Source organism: Eptesicus fuscus, chromosome 21 (genome assembly GCF_027574615.1).
Source record: "Eptesicus fuscus isolate TK198812 chromosome 21, DD_ASM_mEF_20220401, whole genome shotgun sequence".
In the NCBI taxonomy this organism is placed as follows: Eukaryota; Metazoa; Chordata; class Mammalia; order Chiroptera; family Vespertilionidae; genus Eptesicus; species Eptesicus fuscus.
Genome location: NC_072493.1, coordinates 41,965,140 through 41,988,651, shown reverse-complemented (window position 1 = coordinate 41,988,651; position 23,512 = coordinate 41,965,140). Strand labels below are relative to the sequence as shown.

The 23,512-nt window shown below is 47.3% G+C and overlaps 1 protein-coding gene across 1 annotated transcript in view; it reads left to right on the top strand.

Moving 5' to 3' along the window:
* The window catches only part of ZNF541 (zinc finger protein 541), a 28,691-nt gene extending 9,029 nt beyond the window's left edge, over nt 1-19,662 (top strand). The window contains exons 4-15 of the mRNA XM_008154419.3: nt 1,132-1,190; nt 1,453-1,612; nt 1,824-1,991; nt 2,888-3,212; nt 9,145-9,208; nt 9,789-9,931; nt 10,284-10,387; nt 11,714-11,789; nt 12,349-12,437; nt 18,405-18,545; nt 18,695-18,876; nt 18,976-19,662. Of these exons, the coding sequence (XP_008152641.2) occupies nt 1,132-1,190; nt 1,453-1,612; nt 1,824-1,991; nt 2,888-3,212; nt 9,145-9,208; nt 9,789-9,931; nt 10,284-10,387; nt 11,714-11,789; nt 12,349-12,437; nt 18,405-18,545; nt 18,695-18,876; nt 18,976-19,144 (1,680 nt within the window). The 3' untranslated portion in view covers nt 19,145-19,662. The remainder of the gene's footprint in view (nt 1-1,131; nt 1,191-1,452; nt 1,613-1,823; nt 1,992-2,887; nt 3,213-9,144; nt 9,209-9,788; nt 9,932-10,283; nt 10,388-11,713; nt 11,790-12,348; nt 12,438-18,404; nt 18,546-18,694; nt 18,877-18,975) is intronic.
* The last annotated feature ends 3,850 nt before the right edge of the window (nt 19,663-23,512 follow it).

The window sequence follows — 23,512 nt, the reverse complement described above, 5'->3', positions numbered from 1 at the left end:
GTCTCATTGGCTTTGCTCTGATGCCTAATAACATCGAGCCTCTCTCCATGTGCTTATTGGCCATTCGCTGCTCTCTTTTGGTTCAGTGTTTATTCAGATTCTCTGTCTATTTTTATTTTTTTTATTGATTTTTAAAGGAAGGGGGAGAGAGAGAAAAACATTGATGTGAGTGAGAAACATTGGTTGTCTCCCATATGCTCCCTGACCAGGGATTGAACTCGAAACCCAGGCGTGTTCCCTGATCAGGAATCGAACCTGCAACCTTTTGGTGTACAAGGCAATGCTCCAGCCAACTGAGCCACTCAGCCGGGCCTTTGACCGTTTTTAAATTGGGCTATTTGCCTTTTTGTTATTGAGCTATAAGAGTTATGTATTATGAATACAAGTCCTTATCAGACATATATGACTTCCAACAATTTTCTCCCATTCTGTGGGTTTTCTTTTCACTTTCTTTTTTTAAATATGTTTTTATTGATTCTTAGAGACAGAGGAGGGGAGAGGGAGAGAGAGATAGAAACATTGATGAGAGGGGAAACATCAACATTGACCGCCTCCTGCATGCCCCCTGCTGGGGATTGAGCCCACAACCCAGGCATGTGCCCTGCCCAGGACTTGAACCAGTGACCTCTGGGTGCATGAGTCGACTCTCAACCACTGAGCCACAACGGCTGGGCTCACTTTCTTTTTTATACACTTTTTAAAAAAATATGTTTTTATTGATTTTTTAGAGAGGAAGGGAGAGGGAGAGATATATAGAAAGAAACATTGATGTGAGAAACATTAATCAGCTGCCTCCTGACCAGGATCAGACCTGCAACCTGGGTATGTTCCCTGACGGGGAATCAAACCAGTGACCCTTCCATTTATTTATGCGTTCATTGATTGTTTCTTGTATGTGCCCTGACAAGGGATCGAACCCAAAACCTTGGTGTATCAGGATACTGCTGTAACCAACTGCGCTAGTCCACAGGGCTGTCTGTTCTGGCTTCTGTTTTGGTGTCATCCAAGAGATCATTGCCTAATTCAAGGTCGCAAAGAATTACACCTGTATTTTCTTCTAGGCATCTTAGAGTTTTAGCTTTTGCAAACCTCGTTTCTGATACGTTAGCTCAGGTGTATTTTTATCTTCAGGGTGGAAATATCTACCGGCTCCCCCATCTGATGAAGGAGGAGAACATGGCAGGTGGATGGTAAGTTTAGAAGTCCCTCCCCCCACATCTGGGGGAGCACAACCCCTTCTCTTCCATGTGCTGGCCCTGGGTAAGCGAGCTCTGGGTGTGTCAGTCCTGACGAGGTGTGCACCGGGCCCTGAAGCATTGGGGTGTCGTCTCCATTTCTTAGGGTTCATCTAGAGTTGTCAGTGGATGAGACTTACAAAAGAAAAAAGCTGGAGTCAGTGATCAGGGACAGAGTCCCATTCTCGCATCCTTCCCTCTGCCATGTCTCCCGCAGTAACCAGCAAAACGGGGGCCCTGCAGACTGGGCAGAGCCCAGGAGCACGTACGTCTGCAAGAACTGCAGCCAGATGTTTTACACCGAGAAAGGGCTGAGCAGCCACATGTGCTTTCACAGCGACCAGTGGCCGTCACCTCGAGGGAAGCAGGAGCAGCAGGTGAAGGGGCACACGCCGTGGATTCTGTGCTTTCAGGGTTTCTGCCAGGCTTGGGGAGTAACGGACTGGGGGCCATTTATCTCAGGGTGGAGCTGTCCTCCATCCTCTGGGGGAAGCCTGGGGCGGGGCCAGGAGTCGGAACTGCAGGCTGGGGCAGCTCTTCCGCTCCCCACTCGCTGTCTCTCCTAAAGAGCCATCTCCTGTGGTCTAGGTGTTTGGCACAGAGTTTTGCAAGCCAACGAGACAGGTGCTGAGGCCAGAGGGGGATGGGCAGAGCCCCCCCGGAGCCAAGAAGTGCTTGGACAACTCGGCCCCTTTGGAGCTCTCCATGTCGGTGCCTGTGGCTCCAACACACCGAGTCCTGGGGAGCATGGTCAAGGTGGGTGCTGGTCAGTGCACGTCCTTCCTGCTGCTCTCCCGCCCCACCTGCCGGCCCAAACGCCACAGGAAGTCCTGACTCCGGAAGAGCGTGGTTGGCGTGTTCATTCACTCATTCGGCATCTGCTGAGCCTCCTCTGTGCCGGGCCCTGTGCTGGCAGTGCTAGTGACACCGTGGTGACCGTGACGGCCTCTGCCCTGCCTGCTGCGGCTCCCAGTTCAGTGGAGTAGATAGACCCACCCCCAGACAGCGATGACCCAGAATGGGCAGGGCAGGCTGGGGAGGGAGCTGGGGGAGCCCTGAGGAGGTCAGGGAGGACTTCCTGGAGGTGGGGGTGTGGGAGCTGAGACCTGGAGGACAAGAAGGAGTAAGACCGGCAGAGAGGAAGGGAGATTGTGTGGAGGTGAGAGGACCTGGTAAGTTTAGGCAGTACGTGTTTTAGCCTGTTACTAGAGGGTCCTGCCCGGAACAGCGCACGCTGGACGTGGGGACAGAACCTGGATCCCGTGTTCATCTCACAGGCGCTGTGATCACTTGGAGGGGAATACATTTTCATTTTGTCACAGTTACTCTCTGTCTCTGGCCCCCACTATTAAAGTGCCAGTCATGTTAACAATTGAAACTGGCCTCACACGTTTCCCAAATCCTCTGAGTCAGGGCCTCTCCTTGGAGTGTGGGTGCAGGAGAAGGCTCCAGCCTTGAACATCACAGGCAGAGCATAGGGCCTGGCCGGGTGGGTGGCCCTGCCCAGCCTCCTTACGCAGGGGGTGTGCGTGGCACATTCCCTCTGTCCCCAGCGTCAGTTCCCTTTCCCCACTCTCAGGCCATCTGAGGACTGAGCTGTGTGCAGGTGGCCTCAGTGACCCTTTGTGGGTCTGAACGCTCTTCTTCCCCAGGGGCAAGAGAAAGACGTGGAGGAGAGAGACGGCAGGGAGAGCAGCCTGCACCGGAAGCGGAAGAAGCGCCCCCAACACAAGGCCCTGTTCATCCCTCCGCCCCGCTCCACATTCGGGGAGCCAGGCCCAGGAAGATGCCACCAGAGCTGCCTGCGGTCTCCGGTGTTCCTGGTGGACCGCCTCCTGAAGGGGTTGTTCCAGTGCCCTCCCTACACGCCACCCCCAATGCTCAGCCCCATCCGGGAGGGGTCTGGGCTGTATTTCAGCACGCTCTGTTCCACGTCGGCCCAGGCCAGTCCCGACAAGCTCATCAGCACGGCGCTGGGTGAGTGAGGCTGGGCTGGAGCTCCTGGTCATCACGTGGCGGACCTCCGTGGACCAGGCCCGCTCTCCCTTTAGCGTTCGGTCCAGAGAGCCTCCCGCCTTGGCTGTGGGTCCCATGATAAGTATCACAGGACCGTCTGTGGCCAGCAGCTTTGTAGGTGCTCAGAGTGTTACAACCTTAGAGCCATTGAGCCGTTCACCCTTCTGCCTGCCCTCCGCTCAACTTCTTAAACAGCTTTGTTGAGATATAATTTACATGCCATATGAACCACCATTTAAAATGCACCGTGTTTTTTAGTATATTTACAGGGCTGTGCATTCATCTCACAGTCAATTTGAGAGCATTTCATCACCCCCAGAAGAAGTGCTGTCACCCCCATAGCCCCAGCGCCCCAATTTCCCCAGCCCTGGGAAACAATTGATCTACTTTCCCCATGGATTTGCCCATTCTGGACATTTTGTATAAGTGGAATCATACGTGACACTTTGTGTGTAGTTTATTCACTTAGCATGTTTTCACGGTGCATCCATGTAGCGTGGATCAGTGGTTCATTTCTCTATATGGCTGAATAATACCTGTCTAGGTGGATCACATTTTATTTATCCATTCATCAGCTGATGAGCATTTAGGTTCCCCCGTTTGGGCTATTATAAGTAATGCTATTATGAACATTCATGTACAAGTTTTTGTGTGGATGTGTGTTCATTTCTCTTGGGTAGATACCTAGGAATGGAATTGCTGGGTCATATGGTAACTATGTTTAATCATTTAAGGAATTGCCAGGCTGTTTTGCAAAATGACTGAGCCATTTTAAATGCCCACCAGCGCTGTATGGAAGGTCCAGTTTCTCCACAACCTCGCCAGGACTTACTGTCCATTGTTTGTATTGTAACCACATTAGGTGTAAAGGGTCATCTCTTTACGGTATTGGTTTGCATTTTCCTGATGGCTGATGATGTTGAGCATCTTTTCATGTACTTATTGTCCATATGTATATCTTCTCAGGAGAAATGTCTATTCATCCTTCACCCATTTAAATGTTGAGTTATTATCTTTTAATTATTGACTTTTGAGAGTTCAAGTTCCTTATCAGATATATGATTTTCCTACAAATACTCTTATCTCATTTTGTGGGTTGTCTTTTCGTTTATTTATGGTAATGTTTGCAGTACAAAAGTTCATTTTGATTAAGTCCAATTCTTTCATCACCTGTGCTTTCAGTGTTGTATTTAAGTTTTTGCCTGACCAAAGATTTACTTTACAAAGATTTACTCCCATGTTTTTTTCTAAGAGTTTTATAATTTTAATATAAAATTTAGTTCTTTGATCCAGTTTACATTTAGTTATTTGATCCATTTTAAGTTAACTTTTATATTCTATGTAAGGTTAGGATCCAAATTCATTCTTTTGCATGTGGGTTTACATTGTTCCAGCACCAATAGTAGAAAAGATCTTTCTTTTCCCATTGAATTGTGTTGCACCCTTGAATGTCAATGAACCATGAATTATTTGAGATTTGTCTTTCTTTTTAAATACATTTACATCTATAGATTTCCTTCTAAGAATTGCTTTAGCTACATTTTGTAAGTTTTAGTTTGTTGTATTCTTATTTCCATTCATCTCAAAGTATTTTCTAATTTTTCATTTGATTTCTTCTTTGATACATTTATTATTATTAAGGAGTGTTGCTTAATTACTACAAATTGCCTTCTTTTTTAAAAATATATTTTACTGATTTCAGAAAGGAAGAGGAAGGGGGGAGAGAGAGAGAGAGAGAGAGAGAGAGAGAGAGAGAGAGAGAGGATGAGAGAGAATCATTGATACGTTGCCTCCTGCATGCCCCCACTGGAGATTGAGCCCGAAACCTGGGCATGTGCTCTGTCTGGATATTGAACCGTCATCACCTGGTTCATAGGCTGATGCTCAACCACTGAGCCACACTGGCTGGTCCAAATTGCCTTCTTTTATTGATTTTTAATTTGATTATATTGTGGTCAGAGAACATATATGAATTCAGCACTTCTAAATGTACTGAGGCATGTATTATGGGATAGAATGTGTTCTATGTGCATTTGGGAAGAATGTATATTCTGATGTTTGGTGGAATTCTCTGTAGGTATCTGTCATGTCTAGTTTATAGTGCTGTTGCTTGTTGATCTTTTAGTTGTCCTATCTATTATTGAAAGTATTGAAATCTCCCACCATTATTTTTAAGTTGTATATTTCATCCTTCAGTTCTTTCAAGTTTTGATTCCTGTATTTTTAGATTCTGTTTTTAGGTGCATACATGTTTATAATAGTCATATCTTCCTGATGGCTGACCTTATATCATTATGATATGATTTTGATATCATTTATCATTCGTACTATAATTTTATTACCTCTAGTAGTATTTGTCTGACAGTATAGCCATTCCGTCTCTTTTATGGTTGTTGTTTGCTTGGTATGTATTTTTCTGTTCCTTTATTTTTAACCTATTTGTGTCTTTGAACATAAAACATGCCTACTGTAGAGAGCATTAGTTGGAGCATACATTTTCTAAGCCAGTCTGACAAACTGCCTTTTGATTGGTTTGTTTAATCCATTCTCATTTAATGTCATATTAATGTGGTTAGATTTACATCTGTCATTTTTCTTTTTCTTTTCTGTAAATCTCATGTATTTTTCTCCTTTTGTTTTTCCTTTCCTGCTTTCTTTTGTATTAAGTGAATATTTTCTAGTGTTACATTTTAATCCCTTTAATTAATTTTCCACTTTTTCTTAGTCATTTCTTAGTGGTTGCTCTGGGACCTACAACATACGTATGAAATATGAGGACCTTTGCAGATGTGCCACAACCTGTTAAGAATGGGACACAGAAACGTTGCTCCCTCTGTCTGTTTTCTGTAACACTCCTATTATTATTGTTATATTACATATCTATATGTTAGACACCAACAAGGCATTGTCATAATTAGTACTTCACATAATTTTATATCATTTATATCATTTTTAAAACAGAGAGAATAAAGGAAAGAAAGCAAATGCCATCTATAGAGTTTGTTATATTAACCTTATTTACCACTTCCGATCTCTTCATTTATTCCTGTGGATTCAAAGATACTATCTGGGTGTTACTTCTTTACTGCAATGCAGCTCCACTCCTTGGTGCTGTTATTGTCACATATATTACACTTCCGTATGTTACAGGCTTACACTACATACTGTTTTATGCAAGGGCTTTTTAAGTCAATTAAGAAAGGAGAAAAATATGCAATTATACTGGCTTTTATAATTACCTATATAATTACCTTTACCAGTGCTCTTTTTTTTTTAAGTGCAAATTTCTATCTGATATCACTTGCTTTCAGTCTGAAGAACTTGCTTTAGTATTTATTTTCATTATGGAGAAATAATTCACATACCATACAGTTCATCTCTTTAAAGTATAAATACTGCAATGGTTTTTAGCATATTCACAGAGCTGTGCAACCATTACTATTATCAATTTTCAGGCGTTGTTACAACCCCCAAAAGAAGCCCCACAGTCATTAGCAGTCGCTCTTTCCCCTGCCCGACACCCCCAGCCCTAAGTAAGCACTAATCTACTTTCTGCCTCTGTAGACTTGGCTATTCTGAATATTTCATGTAAGTGGAATCATACACTATTTAGTCCTTTGTGATTGCCTTCTTTCACTTTGTGTAATGTTTTCAGGTTTCACCCATGTTGCAGTATGTATCAGTACTTCATTCCTTTTTAATGGCTGAATAATATTCCACTTCTTTTTATTGAATTTATTGGGGTGACATTGGTTAATAAAATTATATAGGTTTCAGATATACATTTCTAAAATACATCATCTGTATATTGTATTGTGTGTTCACCACCCCAAGTCTCCTTCCATCACCACTTGTCCCTCCTTTACCCTCCTCCACCTCCTCCACCCACTTCCCTCTGGCATTCACCATGCTGTTGTCTGTATCAGTGAGTCTTTCTTTTCTTTTATTTGTTTAATCCCTTCACCATAATTCACCTTTAATATTTCTTGTACTAAAGGACTGTTAGCAATAGATTTTCTCTATTTTTATTTTTGTTATAATGTCTTTATTTCACATTCATTTTGAAAGGTAATTTGCTGAATATATGATTCTTGGTTGACAGTTTTTTAATTTCAGCAATTTGAACATGTTATCCCACTGCCTTCTGACCATTGTAATTTCTGATGAGAAGTCAGCTGTTAATCTTTTTTTAAAATATATTTTTATTTATTTCAGAGAGGAAGGGAGAGGGAGAGATAAAACATCAATGATGAGAATCATTGACCAGCTGCCCTCTGCACGACCCCTATTGGAGATCGAGCCCGCAACCCAGGCATGTGCCCTTGACTAGAATTGAACCTGGGACCCTTCAGTCCGAAGGCTGATTCTCTGTCAACTGAGCCAAACCAGCTAGGGCTCAGCTGTTAATCTTACTGGTGCCCTTGAAAGTCACAAGTTATTTTTCTCTTTTGGCTTTTAAGATCTTTATCTTTGGCTTTCAACATTTTGCCCACAATGTGTTTGGATGTAGAGCACTTTGTGTTTATTCTGCTTGGAGTTTATAGAGTTTCTTAGATGTATATCTTGTTTTTCATCAAATTTGGGACGTTTTCAGCCATTAACACTTTAAATATTTTTGACCCTTTCTCTTTTTCTGGTCCTCCCATTACACATATGTTGTTGCAGTTAATGATAGCTCACATTTCTCTGAGGCTCTCTTCATTTTCCTTCATTCTTTTTTCTGGTTTTTAGATTCCATTATCTCCTTTGATTTATCAGCAAGTTAGTTTATTGATCATTTCTCCTGTCTGCTCAAATCCGTTGAGCCTCATTTTGGTTCTGTAATTTATGCCTCTTAATGGTATTCTTTATTTGATGAGACCTTATTATTATACCTCCCTTTAAGTATGTAAACATGGGAACTATGGGGAGAGTAAGCCCCATCTCCTTGGCTGCACCTACCTGGATGAGAGTACTCTGGGTAGAGTATGTTGCAGAGCTGGAGGCCAGGTGGGTAAGGGAATGGGTCATGGCTCAGATGTCACAGATTCTCATTGTTCTTGCTAAGATTTGGTCAGTTTTCTTAAAATGCTGTATGCCTTTAAGACAACTTCCAGAGACTTTAACTTACTGTTTTTAATATAATTTTTATCAGTTAATTTGTTGTTGTGCTGAGTTTCTTACTGTACTTTTCAGAAGTCCTATCCACCTTCCATGCAATCTTTTTTCAAGAGTTAATTTTTTTGTGATAAGAATAGTTGACATGAAATTTACCCTTTTAAAAAACGTTTAAGTGTGCAATACAATATTTTGACTATGTTGTACAGCACATCTCTAGAGCTTACTCATCTTGCTTACTTAAAAATTCAACACCCATTGGTTAATAACTACTCGTTTCCCACTCCCTCAGGCCCTGGAAACCACCCTTGCACTCTTTGATTATATGGCTTTGACTATTTTATATACTTCATATAAGTGGACTCATAGAGTATTTATCTTTCTGTGACTGGTTTAGTCACTTAGTATAATGTCCTCAAGGTTCATCTATGTTGTTGCATATTACAGAATTTCCTTTTTAAGCTAAATAGTATTCTGTTGTATGTCTGTCTATACCACTTTTTTTTTTTTTATCCACTCACCGGCAATAGCCATTTTGATTATCTACACATTTTGGCTATTGTGGAGAGTGTTGCAATGAACATGGGCGTGCAGGTATCTCTCGAGATCCTGATTTCAGATATTTTGGATAAATACCAGGAAAGAGACTGCTAGATCCTATGGTAACTCTATCTTTAATTTTCCAAAGACCCTTTCTACTATGCAGAACCTTTCTGCTCTGGGAAGGCAGGCAGAAGGGGCTCTGTGGAGCGCTTCTCATGTGTCTTCTTGAGACTTTTTGTTGTGTGTTTTCTAGATCAAGTGGATGGTTCTTTCGGCATCTGTGTGGTGAAGGATGACACCAAAATCAGCATTGAACCGTGAGTTGGGACTGACTCGGAACCTGAGAGTCCTTCCAAAGCGGGGCTGCTTTTACCCTCCTTGCATTCCAGTGTCAGTTTTTCCCCAGGGCTCCTGCATCCCGGGGAGGGGGCGGGGGTCAGGGATAGCTCCAGAGCCTCCCCAGGAGAGGCGTGGTGGGTTTTTTCTTCAGCTACTTGTGGGAAGTTCCCTCAATATTCCTTTGTCCAGACATACCATAGTTGGGGCCATCGGGAAAGAATGCCCAAGACCCTGGGGTTCTAGGTAGAATTGGTGATGGCACAGTGGTTAAATGGATGTGGCCATGGATGTTGATGTCAGGTATCAGCATGTACGTCCCTTGTCCTAGACCCCAAGAGAGACATCTGAGGCCAGAAATCTGGCAATAAAAGAAATTGGAGGAAGGAAGGAAATGCCCCTTGAGAGGTTTCTGGATTGCACGCACGTGGGTCAGGGTGACCAACACTCCACACGGCGGAGATGGTGGAGGGTTTCCACAGAGCAGGGCCCACCTTGCATCTTCAGTTCCCAAATTAGTCACGCGTATCTCGCATGTCTGTGTATGTGACCTCATTGCAGACACATCAACATAGGAAGCCGGTTTCAGGCTGAGATCCCGGAGCTCCAGGACAGATTGCTGGCCGGAATCGATGAGCATTTAGCTTCTCTGGTCTGGAAGCCGTGGGGAGATGTGATGACCAACCTGGAAACGCAGGATAGAGGTGGCTGGGGCTGTGGGGCCAGTTTCCCAAGGCCTCCCCCCATCTCCAAGGAGTTTCTCCTCCCAGTTCTCACCGTGACCAAGAAGCAGGGGGAGAGGGGAGGAGAACTAGCCCTCAGTCCAGTATTGCTTCTCCCATGCCGCTGTCTCCTGCCCCCACCGCTCTTCTCACACAGTAGCTGTCCAGGAGCAGGGTGTCTGTCCTTCCTCCTGGGCCCTCCCTTCCCTCAGTCTGCTTTGAGCTGAAATGTGAGGGACCCCGTCTGTGCTGTCAGGGAACCTCCTCCCTGGCCCTTGCTGACTCCCTGTGTCTCCTCCCCCTTGCACCGTGCTGGGGCCACTTCTGCAAACAGTGACTGAGCTCTGCAACGTGGCCTGCTCCAGCGTAATGCCGGGAGGGGGCACCAACCTGGAGCTCGCTCTGCACTGCCTGCACGAAGCCCAGGGCAACGTTCAGGTGAGGGAGGCGGGGGCGGCTGGGAGGAGCCTTGGGAAGCCCCCTGCTCTCCTGGCGCTGGGGCTGCATGCGTCTGCCGCGTGCCTTCTGCGTGGGGCTTGCAGCCATGAAAACTGAAGGGAAGGCTACTCATCCTCCCCCACGGCTCTGGGATTGGCGTGGCCCTTGAACACGAAGGGGGAATGAGCAGACACGGGCTCAGTAAATCAGTTATTTATTTAGGGAAACAGCAAGGCCCCAGGGTTCCTCTGAGCCCTCCGGGGCAATGGGGAGGGGAGCCTAGTAGACGAAACCCTGGTCCTGCATTGATCTGGTTTATTTATTGAGCTGTATCTTTTTCATCGCAAGCCCATGCGTGAAAACTCTGGTATAACTGAAATGCCTCTGCTGTCTACAAATTGCCCCTCCTCACAATCCTGAGTTTTAGAAAATAAATTAAAAGTCCAACTCGCCCTAGCTGGTTTGGCTCAATGGATAGAGCATCGACCTGCGGACTGAAGGGTCCCATGTTCGATTCCCGTCAAGGGCACATTTCCAGGTTGCGGGCTCGATCCCCAGTGCGGGGGCGTGTGGGAGGCAGCTAATCAGTGATTCTCTCTCATCATTGATGTTTCTAACTCTTCCTCCCTATTCCTTCCTCTCTGAAATCAATAAAAAATATATATATTTTTTAAAAAGTCCAACTCCGAGGAGTGGGAGAGGAAAATCAAGTTAACAAGTTAGGGACCCAGAGCCACAGTCCTGCTGCTTCTCAGCAGAGAGGCCACAGCGGGTGCTCAGTGGGGTAATCACACAGCTGTTGGCTCCCACTGACTAGCTGGTGACGGTGGCACGGGCAGGGCCCACTCGCCGCCGTCTTGAAATACTTCACTTTTGAATAGAAGGGCCCCAGGTTTTCATTGCGCACTGGGCCCTGCACATGACACAGCCAGTCCTGACCGGGGTTGTGCTGGTGAGCAGGACAAAACCCCTCTCTTCATGGGGCTTTATTAGTGCTATGAAGCAAATAACTTTTATGAAGCAAATAAGTGGGGCCATGGCAAGGGCAGTGCTCCCAAAATGCTGGTCCTTGAAGAAAATAAGGAGCTTGAGCCCGAATAAATCCACGCACTGTTTCCTCCACAAGAAAATCTTGCTACGAAAACATAGTGTCAGCCGCCCCCAAAAGCGTGCTCAGGATCCAGTCGACGTGCCCATGGACGCCTCCCAGGTGGTGGCCCGTCCGTGGACCATCCGCGCCTGGAGCAGCCCGGGGTGGGGAAGGCTGGAAGTGGTTTTGAATGAATGAGACGGTGAGTACGTAGCCTGCCGCTCCTCTTGTTCCAGGTTGCCCTGGAGACCCTCTTACTCAGAGGACCCCAGAAGCCGCAGACTCACCCACTCACCGACTATCGCTACACAGGTGACTGGAGCGAGGCGCCAGCGTGGTTTCGCCTGGCTGAGACCCCGAAACCCGTCAGCCGCGATGGCAAGCTCGGCTTGTGCTCTTGGTGGCTCTGCCCTCCTTTCCGGAAGGGCCTGCCCCCTGCAGGGCGACTCAGTGGGCGCTGTATTCTTCCGTGGACTCCACCTTCCCCTGGCCAGTGGCTCCCTCCTAGGCTCTGCCCAGCCGGGAAGGGCATGCTTCTGGCCACCGAGAGGTGGAGGCGGGCTCAGGTCAGGGGTTCAACACACCAGCCCTGAAGTCAGGCGGTCTGGTGTCGCCGCCTACCGTGGCAAGTCTCTTACCCAATGGAAGGCTCGGTGGCTGCCTCTGTAAAATGGGGATAGGAACGGTCCCCACCTGCTCAGGGTTTGTGAGGGTTGTATGAGGGAAAGCAGAGCAGGGGCTTAGCAGAATGCTTGGCACGGGATTGGTGCTTGGTGACAGGACTTTGAAAAGGAGGGTGGTCAGCATTTCAGCCATGGCTGTGGGCCCAGAGGAGAAATGTCTTTCCCCTCCTTGACTGTTTCCCCGACAGGGTCAGACATCTGGACTCCCATGGAGAAGAGGCTCTTTAAGAAGGCGTTCTGCGCCCACAAGAAGGACTTCTACCTGATACACAAGACGGTAAGGCACATGGGTGGGCTGTGGAGACAAGGCCTCGCCTCACACAGCCGAGCCAGAGCTGAAGGAGACCAGGCAGGGGTGCCTCTCTGCTCATTTGTAAACAGTTTATAATTTAAAAAGCCATTGTTCAACTACCCAGCCAGCGTGGCTCAGTAGTTGAACATCGACCTATGAACCAGGAGGTCACGGCACATGCCCGGGTTGGGGGCTCCAACCCCAGTGTGGGGTGTGCAGGAGGCAAGGCGATCAATGATTCTCTCTCATCATTGATGTTTCCATCTCTCTCTCTTTCCCTCTCCCTTCCTCTCTGAAATCAGTAAAAATATATTTTCTAAAAAAAGAACTAGCCTTTGGTTTTGTTGATTGTTTTCTAGTTAGTTGATTTCTGCTCTATTATTATTTCCTTTCTTCTGCTTGCTTTGGGTTTAATTTGCTTTTTTTTGTTTGTTTGTTTCTAAAAGTGGAAACCGAGGCCCCTGATTTGAGACCATCCTTCTTCCCTATTATAGGTTTTTAGTGCTATAAGTTTCCTTCCAAGTACTGTTTGATAAATTTTTCTATGCTGGGTTTTCATTTGTATTGAGGTCAAAATACTTTTTAATTTCTCTCTTGATTTCTTTTTTGACCTGTGAGTTATGTAGAAAAGTACATGATTTAGTATCCAAATATTTGAGGGTTTTCCAGAGTTTTTCTGTTACTGATTTCCTATGTGATGTAATTGAGGTCAGAGAAAGACTTCATATGGCTTGAATCCTTTAAATGTATTAAACATTTGTTATGGCCCAGAACGTAGTCTGCATCTTGGCAAATGTTCTGAGTGCCTTTAAATAAAGTGTATTTTGCTGTAGCTGTGTGGAGTTCTATAAATGTCAGTTCAGGATGGTTAATATTGTGGTTCAGGTCTTCCATTCATTTCCTGTCCACTTGTTCTAGCGAGTACTCAAAATGGGATGTCCGAATATTTGGCCCAGGCCTGGTGGCTCAGTTGTTTGGAGCGTTGTCCCATACACCCGAAAGGTTGTGGGTTCAATCCCCAGTCGTGGCACATACAGGAGGCAATTGAGCAATGTTCTCTCTCACATCGATGTTTCTATCTATCTATCTATCTGTCTATCTATATATCTCCCCTTCCTTTCTCTCTCTCTAAAATCAGTAAAAAGCAACATCCTTCTGTGAGGATTAAAAAAAATAAAAAATTTAAAATATTTCAGTGTAATTGTGGGGTCTGTCTGTTTTTCCTTGTAGTTCTATCTTTTCTGCTGTTGTTAATCCTCACCTGAGGATATTTTCCCATTGATTTTTTTTTTTAGAAAGTGGAAGGGAGGGGGAGAGACAAGAGGGAGAGAGAGAAGAACGTCAATGTTAGAGAGACACATCGATTGGTTACCTCCTGCACATGCCCTGACCAGGCCGGGGATTGAGCCTGCCACCGAGGTACCTGTCCTTAACAGGAATCAAACCTGGGACCCTTCAGTCCTCAGGCCAGAGTGCATCCACTGAGCCAAACCAGCTAGGACAGTTACATCATTTTTTGCTTCATGTGTTTTGAAGCTCTGACTTAGATGCATAAACATTTAGGAATCTTTCCTCCTCTTGATTAATTGACCCTGTGATTGCAATTAAATTATTTTCTTTTTAAAATATATTTTTATTGATTTCAGGGAGAGGGAGAGAAAGATAGAAATATCAATGATGAGAGAGAATCATTGATCAGCTGCCTCCTGCACGCCCCATACTGGGGACTGAGCCTGCAACATGGGCATATGCCCTGACCGGGAATCAAACTGTGACCTCCTGGTTCATAGGTCAATGCTCAATCACTGAGCCACACTGGTTGGGCTAAATTATTTTCTTAATCTTTGCTCTGAAATATACTTTTTCTGATATTAATATAGCCAGCCACTCTAGCTTTCTTATGATTGGTTTTAGCATGATTATCTTTTTCATCTTCTTACTTCTGACCCATTTGTATCTTTATATTTAACTAGTAGCCCGTTTGCACGAAGATTCGTGCAATAGACCTTCATTCACCTGGCTGCCTGCACCAGTTTTCTGCCGGCACCGGGGACCCAGGCCTTGGCTGTGGCCACTGCCTTCTACCTTCTTTCAGGGTCCCGGCTTGGCCCTGGGCGGTGGCTTTGGGCTCAGCTGCACCCAGCGTCCCTGCGACCCGATTGCAGGAGCAGACCCCCAGGTCGGCTCGCTCCTGCCATCAGAGCAGGCACCTGGCTGGCGCCCAAGGCCCGGAAAGCCCCCGGCGGCTTTCCGGTCCTTGGGCTCGGCCGCACCGCACCCCAGCCGGGTCCCTGCTCCGATCGGAGCAGGCACCCTGCTGGCGCCCAAGGCCTGGAAAGCCCCAGGCGGCTTTCTGGTCCTTGGGCTCGGCCGCACCACACCCCAGCCGGGTCCCTGCGATCGGAGCAGGCGCCCGGAAAGCCACCGGCCCCAGCGTCCCTGTAACGGTTTCCTGGTGGGCGTGGTTGATGGGCGTGGCTTGGTTGGTGGGCGTGGCTTGGGCGTAGCGAAGGTGCGGTCAATTTGCATATTTGTCTATTATAAGGTAAGATGTGCAGTTTTGTAGGCAATGTGTGTTGGGTGTTGCTTTTTTATTCCATAGAAAATATTTGGCCTTTTAATTGGGGTATTTATATCATTTACATTTAAAGTAATTATTGAGGTGGTTTGGTTTAAGTGTATCATCTTGGTTTTTGTTGTTGTTGTTCTCCAATTGTCCAATTTGTTCTTTATTTCCCCTTTCTACTTTTTCTGCCTTCTTGGGGATTAATGTGTTAAATATTAGGATTATGTTTTATCTCCTTTGTTGGCTTATTGGCTGTAACTCTATTTGGTTACTTCAGTGTTTGCTTTAGAGTTTATACATTGCATCATTAACTTATCACAGTCTATCTTCAAGTAATTTGATAGACCTTTATGTGCAGAATGAAAACCTTATAGTAGTATACTTCCATTTCTGCTGGCCTTTATTTTTTTATTTTTTTATTTTGTTGTTGTTGTTAATCCTCACCCGAGGATATTTTTCCATTGATTTTTAGGGAGAGTGGAAGAGAGAGGAAAAGACAGAGAGAAACATTGATATGAGAGAAACACATCGATTGGTTGCCTCCTTCATGAGCCCTGACCAGGGCCTGGGCTAGAGAGGAGCCTACAACCAAGGTACATGCCCTTGACCGGAATCGAACCCGGGACCCTTTGGTGCGTAGGCTAACGCTCTATCCACTGAGCCAAACCGGCTAGGGCTCCTCCTACCCTTTATACTGTTATTGTTAAGCATTTTACTTTACATGTTATAAACCCCACAATACATTGCTATTTTTTAAAACAGTCGATTGGTTTTTAGAGAGATTTAAATAATGTTTCCTATATTTACCCATGTAGTTATTTTCATTCGTTTGTGTAGATCTATATTTCCATGTGATAGCACTTTCCAGAAGCAAATCAATATACATCATTTAACATTTCTTATAGTGCAGGTTTGCTAATAATAAATTCTTTCAGCTTTGTATGGCCAAAGAATCTTTATTTTGCCTTCATTTCTGAATGATATCTTTGCTAAATATAGAATTCTACCTTGACAATTTTTTTCTCTAAGTAATTTAAAGATGTTGCTCTATTTTCCTCTTGCTTTTATTTCTAACAATATATGTATTTCTTTTTTACCTTTGTTGTCTGTATATATAACATGTCTTTTTTTCTGTGGCTGGGTGTTTTTGGGAATTTCTCATTATCACTGGTTTTGAGCAATTTTATTAGGCCATGGCTTGGAGTAGTTTTCTTCATTTTTTTTTCTTGTGCTTGGGCTTTGTGGGCTTATGGTGTTCATCCAATTTGGGGGAACTTCATCCATTATTTCTTCAGATAGTGCTTGTGTCCCTCCCTTCTCCTCTGAAGACTCCACTGAGGTGTGTCTTGGGCTTCCTGCAGTTGTTCCACAGCCACAGCGCACTGATGCCCTTTTCCTTTTTACTGATTATTTTTTTCTCCGTGTGTTTCATTTTGGATGGTTTCCATAGTTGTATCTTAAAGTTCACTAATCTGACCTTCTGCAGTGTCTAATCTTATGTTAATCCCATGCAGTGTTTTCATCTCTAAAAGTTCTATGTGGGTCTCTTTTACATCCTCCACGACTCTATTAACTTTTTAAACATAAATTACACACTTACGTTAACTTCTAATGTCTTTCTCAGCTAATTCTAACATCTGTGTTCATTCTGGGTTGATTCTGATGGGTTACATTTCCTCCCCATTACATGTCATATTTTCCTTTTTGCATACCCAGTAATTTTACATTGGATTCCAGACTTTGTGAATTTTAGCTGGTTGGGTACTGGATGTTTTTGAATTCTATAAATATTCTTGAACTTGAAAACGACTTGTTCCTTTTGAATATTGCTTTTAGAATTTTTTTAGATGGGATCAGAACAGCATTTTGTCTAGAGTTCATTATTTCTCACTACTGAAGCAAGACCCTTCTCATGACACTATCAATGCCTCATGAATTACAAGGTTTTCCACCCAGGCTGGGGGGACAGGCCCTGGTCCTGGCCCTGTGTGAGCGATAGGCACCTTTTCCTGTAATCCTCTCCGTGGTCTTTACCCAACTCCGGGTCGTCTCCTCCTATGCACGTGCTGGTCAGCACTTTGCTGAACACCCGAGGGGCACTCTCTCCACCGCCGTACTTCATCCTGTGGACTCGCCACCTTGGTCTCCCCAGATGTGCCACTCCACCTCAACTCCACTCAGGAAGTCCGCCCGTCTCTGCCGGCACCCCCTCCCCGGGCCCAGGCTGTGGCCTGATCACACTCTCAAGGCAGAAAGTTGGGACTCCGGTATTTTAGTTTCTTACGGGGAAAAAAATTGCGACCAATGAGGCACCGGCTTCAGGAGCATGTGGAGCCCAGCAGTCAACCATGGTTTCATAGACCTTGACTGTTGCTTGTCATTGTTTCGGACGGGAAATAAACCTGGTTCCTGTTGTCCCGTCTTGTTTGGAAACAAAAGCCCACCTTTTCTTTAACGTCGGGATATTCTTTAGGCGGAGGATGCCTGTGTGACCCCTGGTTTGTGAGTGCACACAGCACTGAAAAAACCACGAGGAGGATGTGTTTTCTGGTGTGATGAGATGAGCAGGTTCATTTTCCTGAGACGTTTTCCTTCTAGAGCAGTTAAACTTCCCCATTCTGTTTGCTTTCTACAGGAATTATTGTTAACTAGAGGCCTGATGCACAAAATTTGTGCACTGGGGGTGGGGGGTGGTCCCTCAGCCTGGCCTGCACCCTCTCACAGTCCGGGAGCCCTCGGGGGATGTCTGACTGCCTTGGAGGTGGGAGAGACTCCCACCACCTCCACTGTGCTCACCAGCCATGAGCCCGGCTCAGGGCTTCTAGCTGAGTGGTGCTCCCTCTGTGGGAGCACACTGACCACCAGGGGCAGCTCCTGCGTTGAGCATCTGCCCCCTGGTAGTCAGTGTGTGTCATAGTGACCAGTCGTCTGCTGTTCAGTTGATTTGCATATTACCCTTTTATTAGTTAGGATGGGCTCGCTTCTTAGTGGAGGGAGGAGCAAATGGGGTCTGAAGGCCCCAGGATCAGCTGTGCCCTCCACACCTCCTCCTCCCCTCCTGGGCCCCTAGTCCTCGCAGAGGCTGTGTGGTAGCCACTGCATGAGGGCATTCGCTTTAGCCCCTGTGGGAAACGGGCCCTTAGGCTGATGTCGCGGTGAGCGTCCTGCAGTGAGCCTTCGTGTGCCCCTTCCCACAGAGGCGCTCTGGGCGGCCTTGCTGCTCAGCGTGGGCAGCTCACACGGTCTGGCCGTGGTCACCTCCCTCTGAAGCCCTTCATCACCCGAGGACGCTGCCGTGTAGGGGATGGGCAGGCCACGCCAGAGGGGGAGCGTGTCCGAGGGCCGGCTGGGGGCGGCCATCGCCAGTTTCTGTTTTCTTTCCCTAGATCCAGACCAAGACCGTCGCCCAGTGTGTTGAGTATTATTACATCTGGAAAAAAATGATCAAGTTCGACTGCGGCCGAGCCCCGGGGCTGGAAAAGAGGCTCAGGAGAGAGCCGGATGAAGCAGACAGGACGGAGGCGAAGGTAGGGGGCGGGGGCGTGGGGAGTTCAGTGCTGCCCGCCCATGCCGGGGGTGGGGGAGGGTTTCCCCGCAGAGGCTGTCTGTGCCCTGTGTCCCTCGTAAGGGCGGAGGGTCAGCACCGCACAGGCACGTGGCTTCTGCCCCCACGCAGGTCACGTGCAGCCCTCGAGAGAGACCTAGCCACCGCCCAACCCCCGAGTTAAAGATAAAGACCAAGAGCTACAGGAGGGAGTCCATCCTCAACTCCAGCCCCAACACCGGCCCCAAGCGGACCCCGGAGCGGCCCGGCAGCGCGGAGGGCCCGAGCGTGTTTCCCTGCAGAGAGTGTGAGAGGTACCGGCCCTTCCGGGAGGCACGCAAACCGCTGTCCCCCACCCTCCCCCCGGGGGCAACCCCTCCCCCGCTCTGACCCGTCCTCTGGTGACTCCACAGGGTGTTCGATAAGATTAAGAGTCGAAATGCCCACATGAAGCGGCACCGGCTTCAGGACCACGTGGAGCCCATCGTCAGGGTGAAATGGCCGGCGAAGCCCTTGCAGCTGAAGGAGGAGGAGGACGACGAGGAGGAGATGGGGGCTGACATCGGGCCCCTGCAGTGGTGACTCCGGGCAGGTGGCTTGGGGCCCAGGCAGCAGTGGGGAGGGGGGCCCCAGCTCTGCCATATCTTCCTGCAGCCTCTCCAAGGCGTTTGGGGCACCCTCTGCCTCCCCACACCCTCCCCAGGGGCCCGCCCAGCTTGCAGACACGGTGGGCATTTGACCATAAGGAGGCAGGAGGCGCCCGGTCATCGGGCAGCTGCGAAGTCCCTGCCGCGCTCCAGTCCCTTTAGGGTAATGGTCTCCCTCCTCTCAGTTCCACTCCTGGCGCCGGGAGGCTGGGGGAGGGGCACCTAGACCTGGGAGCTCTCCAACGTTAGCCTCGGTTTGGGGTTTGGTTCCATTGCTGGGGAAGGCCAAGTGTAGAATCAGTGGGACAACACCTTCAGATGGCACGTGTGGGGCCCCTCCAGGGCTCGCTCTGCATTCCAGATCCAGCCCCTAGTCTTGCAGTGACTTGTACATGGTTAGGTTTTTTGTACGTGTCGACGTGTAAATCTTATTAAATTGGGTTCTTGAGCGGCTGGCTGTCTTCTGGCTTCCCTGACCTTTGACCTGAGAGGCTTTCGCGCCCCTGCCGCTTGCTGGAGCCCCAGAGATGAGTGACTGAGCCCCTGCCCTGGAGGAGCTGCGGCCTCGAGCATCCATTCAGCAACACATGCCCTACCGTGTGCCCGGCAGTGCCCAGTCACGTGACAGGCTGCAGTGACACAAGAGGGAAGGGCCCCTCTCCCCCTGCAGCTTCCATTTTAGGCGCGGGAAGGTAGCAGAAATAAACAAGCAAAAAGGAGACGTTAGAAATGGATCATAGCTGTGCTTTTGGCCGCAAGTAACAGAAAGTCAGCACAGGCTTAAGTAGGTCGTGTGGTGGGTGCCAGCCATGAAATCAAGCTCCGCCAGGGGAGGGCAGCCACAGACGTTGAGCCAGAATCAACTCTTTGCACACCTCCCTTCCTTGGGTCCCCTTTTTAAAATGTATTTAAATATATTTTTTTATTATTGATTTCAGAGAGGAAGAGAGGGGGGAAAAGAGAGAGAGAGAGAGATGAGGTCGAGTCAGCACCTCCCGGCATGTACCCAGACCAGGAATCAAACTGTGACCTCCTGGCTCATAGGTCCACGCTCAGTCGCTGAGCCACACCAGCTGGGCACTGTGTCCCCTTTTAAGAGTGAGGAAAGCTTGTAGCAGTCCCCAGCGGCACGCCCCGCATGTCTCCTGGGCCAGAACTGTAGCCCATGCTTATTTCTAAACGGATCCCTGGGAATCACGGGGAAGGGAAATGGCCACAGGACTGGGGAAAACCAGTGTGTTCCCTCGGGTTTGCTGCTGCAATTCTGTTTGCCAGGAAAAGAAGAGGAAGCAGAAATGACTGCTGGGTAGGCAGACCACCACCTAGTGACATGAAGAAAATAAAGCAGGGCCAAGTCCTAGCCTAGGAGTGGCAGGTGTGGCCATGGTGTCAGGTGGGTGGCCAGGGAGGCCCCGCTGAGGAGGCTGCTGGGGCTGAGGTCTGGATTCCAGGCGAACAGCAAGCTCTGCTGCGGGAAACTGGTGGAGGGGGTCAGAAACCTCCGGCTGCTGCGTGGAGGTGGGAGGAGGCCAAATCAGAAGCGTGGAGAGCAGGTAGAGACCCTAAGGCAAGATGAAGTGGTCTCGGCTGGGATTCGGGATGCGTTTAGGACAGTGATGGCGAACCTATGACACGCGTGTCAGCACTGACACACGTAGCCATTTCTGATGACACGCGGCCGCATGCCGAGGATGAAACATTTGCTGCTCCTGAGGATGAAACATTTGCGACTAGAGTCTTGGAGTTAGTTTTTTCCTCAAAGTGACACACTACCCGAGTTGTGCTCAGTTTTTTGGCGAAGTCTGACACACCAAGCTCAAAAGGTTGCCCATCGCTGGGTTAGGAGTAGGCGCCGACTTGTTGGTGGGTAGCACATCTTGGGGAGGGGTGGTAAGGAAGGACAGATCAAGGCCGGTGTGGGAGGTTTGGGCTTGAGCAGCTGAGTAGATGTCATTAACTCAGATGGGGAGGGACAGATCGGAGGGCTGACTGCATGGAGCGTGGTTGTGTCTGTAACAGTAGTGCTGTGTTCTGAGGGGCTGGCTGGGAGGGCAAGGTGGAGGGTAGTGTCAGGAGGTTTCACGGAGGGGCCACATTTGAGCTAAGTAAATATTCGAGGGGAGGAGGGAGGAGGGGTGAAGGCGAGAGTGGAGTTTGGAGCAGTTGGGGCATTGTGGGTAATAAGGGAAAGGGCTCAGGCATCGGGTGAACCAGAACTTACATCCTGACTCCGCCTCCTCTGTCACCCTGAGCAAGTCACTTTCCCTAGTTGAGTATCAGTTTCCTCACTCTGTGAAATGGGATGAAAAATGTCTACCCCCATGTGTCTGTTAAATGAGAAAATGTAAGTTAAGCATTTGGTAGGGCGCTCCATCGCAACTAAGCAGCTACTATTTCATGAACACTCAGGCTATACTACTACTGTCTGGATCCCACCCTCAATCACAAGTTAAGCTCGATGTCTCCAGAAATGAAAGACTCTGGCTTAACAGGGTTGGGTCGTATTAGTTGTCTCTTGCCACATAACAAATTACCCTGAAATGTAACAGCTTAAAACAAATGGGAGCTTTTATACTAGTGCTGCTGAGACATGCAGAACCGAAACTGCTTGTGGTCATTCAGATTCACCCCCACCTGATCTGTGGGCAGGAGCCAGTGGCAGCCACAGTGGCGGCCCAGGAGAGTGTTTGAATGTAAGAACAGAGTCAGGTGACGGTTTCGTGTGCCTCAGCCCTCTCAGCCAAGCCCCATCCTCACATCCTCAGTTTTCTCAACTAGTGGCCCCTGGAGTATCTGCTTTCTAATTATCGGGGTGGGGGAGAGAGGGAGATGCTGTAAAAATAAAATACAGATTCTTGATGGTCAGAATTGGCATCACTGGAGGTAGGGCTCTGGAACTTTAATTTTTTTCTTAAAAAAAGTTTGCTTAGAATAGTTTTTAGATTTATAGAAAATGGTACAGAAATTTCCCCAAATCCCCACACACAATCTCCCCTATTATTAACATCTTCCATTAGTATGGTATGTTTGTTTTAATATTTTAACTGAAGTCCATACTTTATTCCTATTTCCTTAGTTTTTACTTCATGTCCCTCTCCTGTTCCAGGATTCCACTCAGGACACCACAATACATTTAGTAGTCATGCTTGCTTAGGCTCCTCGCGGCTATGACAGTTTCTCAGACTTTTAGTTTTTTATTTTTGAGGACAGTCTTGAGGACTTCTGGTCAGGTATTTTGGAAAATGTACCTAAACTGGCATATGTTTGATATTTTTCTCATGATTGGACTGGAAGAAAGACCACAGAAGAGAAGTGCCATTTTCATCACATTTTATTACGAGTATGTGCTGTCAGTGTGACTTACCACTGTTGATGTTAACCTCAGTCACCTGGCGGACAATGTTTGTCAGGCTTCTCCACTGTAAACTCAGTCCTTCTCCCTTCCATGTTGTACTCTGTGGAAGGAAGTCACTGCTCAGTCCATATTTAAGGAGTGGAGACTTATGCCCACCTCCTTGAGGGCAGAGTGCCTACATAACTTATTTGGAATTCTCCTGCCTGGAATATTTGTCTATTCTTTCCCATTTATTCATTTATATCAGCATGGGCTCATGGATATTTTATACATCGGGTTATATCCAATACTATTTTATTTTGTTGCCTGAATTGTTCAGCTTTGGCCATTGGGAGCTCTGTCAGTTGGCTCCTGTGTCTCTTTGACATACCCTATGTATATGTGTGTGTGTGTGTGTGTGTGTGAGAGAGAGAGAGAGAGAGAGAGAGAGAGACAGAGACACATAAACACATAAACACACTTCCTTTCTGGTACTTACTACAAGACAGAGTCATTTATTCAAGGAGCCTTGGTTCCTTTTATTGGAGAATGGTATTAAAAACTATGATCTGGCTCTACCGGGTTTGGCTCAGTGGATAGAGCGTCAGCCTGCGGACTGAAGGGTCTCAGGTTTGATTCTGGTCAAGGGCACATGCCTGGGTTGTGGGCTCAATCCCCAGTAGGAGGCGTGCAGGAGGCAACCAATCAATGATTCTTCTCATCATTGATGTTTCATCTCTCCTTCTCCCTTCCTCTTTGAAATCAATAAAATATATATCTAAAATAGATAAAAGGAAAACTATGATCTGGGCCCTGGCCAGTTAGTTCAGTGGTTGGAGTGTCAGCCTATGGACTGAAGGGTTGCAGGTTCGATTCCTCGTTAAGGGCATGTACTTCAGTTGCAGGTTCAATCCCCAGCCCCAACCGGGTCTGCGAGCAGGAGGCAACTAATCGAGTGTGTCTCTCAGG